The sequence below is a fragment of the Petaurus breviceps genome, unplaced genomic scaffold (genome assembly GCF_028583685.1).
Source record: "Petaurus breviceps papuanus isolate PSGF00001 unplaced genomic scaffold, PetGlider_PUasm1.0 174, whole genome shotgun sequence".
NCBI lineage: Eukaryota > Metazoa > Chordata > Mammalia > Diprotodontia > Petauridae > Petaurus > Petaurus breviceps.
In genome coordinates this window covers 19,818,918-19,825,933 of record NW_027185761.1, presented here as the reverse complement: position 1 = coordinate 19,825,933, position 7,016 = coordinate 19,818,918, and the positions used below count along the sequence as shown (strand labels likewise).

The 7,016-nt window shown below is 41.7% G+C and overlaps 1 protein-coding gene across 1 annotated transcript in view; it reads left to right on the top strand.

The window, feature by feature from the left end:
* GRIP2 (glutamate receptor interacting protein 2) overlaps positions 1-7,016 on the top strand; it is a 406,226-nt gene that overhangs the window by 399,198 nt on the left and 12 nt on the right. Inside the window, exon 24 of the mRNA XM_069083863.1 lies at positions 3,236-7,016. This exon is cut by the window's right edge and continues 12 nt beyond it. Within this exon, the coding sequence (XP_068939964.1) occupies positions 3,236-3,418 (183 nt within the window). The 3' untranslated portion in view covers positions 3,419-7,016. The remainder of the gene's footprint in view (positions 1-3,235) is intronic.

Here is a 7,016-nt window from a genome sequence, read left to right as displayed (position 1 = left end):
TCTTCTTCTTCTTCTTCTTCTTCTTCTTCTTCTTCTTCTTCTTCTTCCTCTCCTTCTTCTTCTTCTTCCTCTCTCTCAATACAACATAGTATACAGAAAAGTACAACATAAATACAACTTAAAAGAGAGAGTCAATACAACATAGATCTAGATAATTAGACAATAATCACTAAGAGGAATCGGGAAATAAAGAGAGGAGGAAGCCCCAGATCTAAGCCTTAAAAGAAGCTAAGAGGCGGAAAGTGAAGAAGGTTAACATTCCAGGCATTTCCAGGTTGTTCAAAGTCATGGGGGCAGGAAATGGAATTTCTAGCACAGGGAAGAGAAAGGACAGCAATTTGGATGGATTGCAGAGCCCCTGAGTCAAATACTGTTTATTAAACACTCACTATGTGCTGGGCACTATGCTAAGTAGTAGGACTACAAAGAAAGGCAAAGAACAAAACAAAAATAACCAGTCCCTTATCTCAAGGGGCTCACAAAGGGGCGGCTGTCTAAAGGGACAGACATCATGCAAACAATTATGTCTAAATAATATAGAAAGATCATCTCAGAGAGAAGACACCAAAATTAATACTAGAAGGACCAAGTGAATGAATCAATGAATAAAAAATAAACAAACAAAAATCCTTCACTGTAATCCTCAAATTCTGGTCTTTTTGGTGCTTTAAGGAACATATGGGGTGGCTAGGTGGTGCAGTGAATAGAGCACCGGCCCTGGAGTCAGGAAGACCTGAGTTTAAATTTGGCCTCAGACACTTGACACATGTACTAGCTATGTGACCTTGGGCAAGTTGCTTAACCCCAATCGCCCTGCCCTCCCCCCTCCAAAAAGAAAAAAAAAAAAGCAGTATATAGAAATTCTTGGCAAATCCTAAAGCCCTCAACAAATGTAAGGAATTACTTCTATTGACTAGAGAATATTCCTGAGCTTTCTTTCTCACTGACCATGTGTAGCAGGCTGTATTCACCGTTATTGGGGTAGCCAGTATTCTTTATTGATTAGACACTCTCTTGGGGACTGGCTCATCGTCCTGTGATCATCAGGGGAAGAGTTTCCCTATGTGCCCTTCCCTGGGAGAAAACCATGTTGTGACCATTCATTCATCCTTCCCAAATAGTGCCCAAATGAAAGACACCCCAGACCCAAAAATCTAGGGTCAGTGTTTGGTGGGTCTCCTTGGCCTTTGGAATGCAGTTGTACAGTGTTCAAGATGTCAGCCCCTTGGACTGTGAGTTATGGTTGTTCTGTCATTTCAGTTGTGTCTGACACTTTCTGATCCCATCAGGATTTTCTTGACAAAGATACTGGAGTTGTTTATCATTTCTATCTCCAGACCATTTAACAAATGAGGAAATTGAGGCAAACAGGATACAGTGACTTGTCCAAGGTGGCACAGCTAATAAGTGTCTGAGGTCAGATTTGAATTTAGGAAGATGAGTCCTCCTGACTCCAGGTCGGACACTCAATCCACTGCCCTGAGGAACTGCTAGCTCTTTTGTATTTGAAGGGATGACATGTAGAAAAATGAGGCTTGTTTTGCTTGACCCTAGGAGAACAGAATCATGGATGATAGTAACTGAAGAGGAACAGAGGTCAGCTCAATGTACCAAAAACCTTCCTAACAATCAGACTGGTCTGTCCAAGTATCAGGAGCTGTGTCGATAGGTAGTAAGTTCCCCATCACAGAGGCTGGATGAACAAATAATCAAGGATGTTGTCATGGGGATTCCTGCTTAGATACAGCTTGGACCAGATGGCCTCCCAGGTCCCCTTCCAAACCTGAGATTATGTGATAATGTGATACTTTACATATAACAGAAATGCACAGGCAAGAACAGAAGGAAAGCCAGAAGGAAAAAAAAAAAACTGAAGGCAAGTAGGGCAGCTTTGAGAGTTCCGTGTTGTTTATTATATTACATTTTAAAAGAAAAGCAAGCTGTATATAACAGAAACCTGGAGTTTCATATACAATCCTTTTTTTCTGTTCTGTTTGGTATATGGAAATGTGCATTTCATTTGTTGTTTGTTAAGTTCAGAATAAAAATTTTAAAAATAGAAAAATGGGAGGACACTTTTCTCACAACAATTTATGTAATAGATGTGCTACTATACCCATTTCCTTTTTTTGCCTTTTTTTTTTGGAGGGCAATTGGGGTTAAGTGACTTGCCCAAGGTCACACGACTAGTTTTTGTGTTAAGTGTGTGAGGCTGGATTTGAACTCAGGTCCTCCTGACTCCAGGGCTGGTGCTCTATTCACTGTGCCACCTAGCTGCCCCATGCCCATTTTTTAGATGGAGAAATGGAGGCCCAGAGAAGTCATAAGTTCATAGACCCAGAGCGAGAAGAGAATGTAGAGAACATTCAGTCCAACCTGTTCATTTTACAGAAGGAAGAAACTGAGGCCCAGAAAGGAGCCTCAGTGGATAAAACACTGGGCGTGGAGTCAGAAAGACTTGAATTCAGACTCAGCTTCAGACACTTCCTGTGTTCCATTTACCTCAGTTTCCTGAGCTGTAAAATGAGAATTATAAGAGCACTCACTTTCCAGGGTGGGTGTGGGGACGAAATGAGTCCATATTTGTCAAAAACTTAGCAGAGCCGTTGGTACATCATAGGTACTTAATAAATGCTCATCCCCTTTCTGCCTGTTAAGTGACTTGCCCTGGATCACCCAGACAATAAACCTTCTGAGGCATATTTTGAATTCAGTTTTCTTATCTGTAAAATATCTGTAAAATCGGTTTTCTTATCTGTAAAATTAATAATAGATTATCTGCTTCACCAGGTTGTTTCTAAAATGTGCTTTTTAAACAAAATAAAGCTAAATTCTGTGGAATTGCAATGACCAATCATGGCCCTAGAAAAAAAAGATGAAAAAATCCTCCTTTTATTAAAGAGGTGGGGGCCTGTGGGTGAAAATGTTGTATATACTATCATACACAGTGAGTATGTTGGTTGTTTGGCTAACTTTTTATTGTTGTTACAAGTTCATAGGAACTTGGAGTGATGGTGGGAGGAGGAAAGAAGTATATCTGGAAATAACTGTGATTGGGTGATTTTAAAAACAAAAGGCATTAATACACCTTTTAAAAAAAAAAAACATACCTTGTAGGTAGCTCTGGTCTTACTTTGTAAGATGGTCTTCTTTCTGCCTGGAGATGTTTGTTGGGGAAGCTTTGACTTGACACCGGTTAGATTAATTTTTCTTTCCTTCCTCTTTTCTCATTTAGGTAAACCACATCCGAACTCGAGATTTTGACTGCTGCCTGATTGTGCCACTCATCTCTGAGGCTGGAGATAAGCTAGACCTAGTCATAAGCCGGAACCCCCTGGCAATGTCCAACAGCACACAGCAGGAGGAGAACAGGCCTTCTGTGGGTCTAGATATGAGGGACAGCACCCGGATGCTCTGAAACTCGACCCTGGACCAGAAAGTCTCCCCTACAGCAGAGGCTCTGGGGACATGCAACATGACCATGCCTCTGTACCCCAGTGCTGGAACTGGGGCTATAGGAGGCAGGGGGCAAGGTTCTGAAAGAGGTCAGACCACCCAGAACAACTCCTTCTGGCCCTTCAGCCTCACTTTGGTTCCCTGGGCTGCTAAGAAATAGCTGAGGTCAGGACCTATGCTCTCCATCCATCTTTCCTACCTGTGCCCAGGCTGCCCTCCAGCTGGTATTGAGTTGAGGCTGTCCTTTTGCCCCTCTGCTCCCATCTCAGAGGGTCTGCACACTCTCCAATGTGCATTTGCACTCATACATACACACACACGGTGCTATATTCCTTGGACAGCATTTGTGTGAAAACCTTACCCGTCATATTTTGTCATTTCCAAGATAGCCATTACATCACACACCTTTCTCTCCCTCCCTCCATATCAACAGCCACTTGGCCACATTCATCAAATGTGTCCTGATCTGAACCCCCCATTCCCATTATTCTCTATTCCTGGGGCCTGCCTTTTTGGCAGCAAAGGCTGCTCTATTTGCAGAGGGATTGAGTTGGAGTCTTCAGGTCATACAACCATAGATCATTAAAGTTGAAAGGGACCTTTGAATATAGAATGTCAGAGCTGGGAAGCACCTTAGATGGCCAAATATTGGAGCTGGAGTGGCCTTAGAATGTAGATCTCATCTAATCCAATTCCTTTTATTTTCCAGGGGAGGAAATGATCCCAGAGAAGGGAAATTATTTGCCCATGGTCAAACAGATAGTAAGTGTTAGAGTTTAGATTCCAACTCCCAAACCCAATATTCTTTCCACTATAAGTGAGGTCCATTAGCCAGTGTTGCCTGAATTGGTGCCAATCTGTTCACCTTTGTTTCTTTCTTTAAGTAGAGTTGAGTAAGGTCCAGGAAGAAGAGTAAAGAAAGCCTTCAGATCTGGCAGCATCTTGCTCTGGGATTGTACCCAAATTCATGGGACATTTACACTCCAACTGTATTAGAGTATCTGGCCTGAAATGCTATGGGGTATCTTTTCATTCCAGGTAAAATCTCTAGAATAAGATGAAAAAAAGATCCCTGATAGCCAATGAGTATGGAAGCTCTTGTCTCTCTTGATGAAAGGACTTATGACAGCATCTAGACCCAGCACAAGATGCCTTAAACACTTGACAAATCAATCTGGCCTTAAACACCCCAGAATGAAGGGCAGGGGGTGAGCAGAAGATTTTGGGGGTCTCTGGTGTGAGATCTCAGCCCCAGCCCCCATTCACCAACCACAGATGAAAACCATTCCACATAAGGATCGTTTGATGGGACTTGGAATGTATAGCCTGTTAAAAGAGGAAGTTGGGAGAGAGAGTGGGGTGGGGATGATGACCATCCCTAAGTATTTGAAGGGCTAGCAAGTGAAAGAGGAAATAGACATCTGCTTGGCCAGAGTTCATTTCAATGAAAGGAAAAACTTTCTAATAATGAGAGGTGTCTAAAAGTGAAATAGACTGCCTCAGGTCTGGGGCTCCCCATCAATGAAAGTCTTCACTCTGGGACTGAATGAGATAGGCAGATTGTAGAGGGACTTTCTAGAGAGGAAAGCATTGGGCTGGATGACCTCTGAAGGCCCTTCCAACTCTGAGATTCTATGTTTTGGACAGAAAAGCAAGGAGTTAAGGGAAGGAAGGAAATTCTGGGAGATGTCAGTGATCATCCATCATCCCTAGGTTCCAGAGAAAAGGCTAGGGATTGAGGAAAAAGGGAATCCTTTAAGTCTAAGGTCCCCGACCTCAGCATTGTTCCTGACATCCTTCAATCCCAGACCTAGCTTCTAAGATGTGACTTCCCCCCACTCCAGTTTCTTATAGGTTCCCAAATTTAATGAGATGATGCCAATAACCTTCCTCCTAACCCACTTGCCCAGGTCTATTACATACTTAAGGTTTTAGGGAAGCTGACAACTCTTTAGAGGTCAAACTGAGACTCCCATTAATTCCCAAAAAACAGTGTTAGAAACATTGATAAACTGGTACAGGGAATTATCCAAGATGGCAAGAGAATATAGAAACTACATCTGAAGACCAATTAAGGGAACTGAAGATATATATCCTAGAGAAGAAAAAACATAGGGGACAGGGAGGGAGGTAAGGATGGGGCATAGTAGCTGTGCTCAAACTATCTGAAGTGCCATTTTATGAAAAAGAGATTCAATTTACACTGTTTAACCCAGAAGATAGACCCAAGACTAATGTGTGAAAGTTACAGAGAGGCAAATTTCAGTTCAAAATAAGGAAGAACTTCCTAATAATCAGAGCTACTCACGAAAGGAAGAACCTTGATTCAACTTGATTCAATCTTAAGGAAATAAATTCTCCACTAGTGGGAGTATTCAAACAGAGACTGGATGACCAATTGTTCTCTCAGGGATGTAGTAGAAGCAGAAAAAAGTAGAAAACTCCCTGGTAGGGATTTTAATCTAGTTTTAAAAAGTTAAAACTAAGTGTTTAAAGTAGTGTTTAACTCATTTAAACTAGTTTTTCTAAAGTTAAAACTAGGTAACTTCTGTGTTCTCTTCCCATTGAATTTTAAGAGTTTCTATATTTTGAATTCAATGAAAAGTATGAGGGTGGGGATCTAAGTAGCCATGGACAGATGACCTTTACTGTCAGGTAGCTGCCTATGGTGGCTCTTGGCAGGCTCCAGCCATCCCCCCCCCCCATCAGAGTACCACCTTTGGGAACCCAGGTCACAGGTGAGACCTCAGTGGCATTATTAAGGACAGACTAAGAGTCTTCAGTGTTAGGACCTGGGTCTAAGGTATCACCTTGCAAGTGATATATACAAAGTGATTATAATACAAAGGCAAAAAAATGAAACAGTCCCTACCCTCAAGGAGCTTACAATCTACTTACTTCCCCTGGAAGGTGGCACTGCTGCCAGGCTCACATACTTTGGTTAATCATGGTTAATTCTTCCTCTGATCAGCTTGAGATTAGGATAGAGAAGTTTTTTTTTTAATTTTAGGGTGACTGGAAGAGTAGGAGTTGGGTTGGGCAGGGAGTAAGTCAAGTGCCATATAAGTAAAGAGAAAATTTATTATTTTTTTGAAAGAGATAAATGTTATATGTTCCATGTTGTAAATGAAGGCTTTTTTTTTCATCACTTAGGCCATAAACTCTAATCAATAAATACTTTAAAACTTACCTCAATCTTACATTATGGCCAATAAAGGAAGGAAGAGAGAGGGAGGGGAAACAGAGAAAAAGAAGATGGAGTATGAGAAGACAAAAAGGCAAATGGGTGAAGAGAGACTGATATTTACAATGGACTGAGACCCCCAAATCATGCTCATTTACTAATATTGATAGGGACTTTTTTTGGAGGGGAGCTAATATCTTCCCTATCCCTCCAGATTGTATGTTCCCCACATCTGCTATAAATGAACAGTTCTCCAGAAGAGAGAGACCTCCCACCCTCCTTTTCCTATCTCCTTGCCTTTATTATTCAAGCTACCTGGGCGATGTTTACTCTCTCTCTCTCTCTCTCTCTCTCTCTCTCTCTCTCTCTCTCTCTC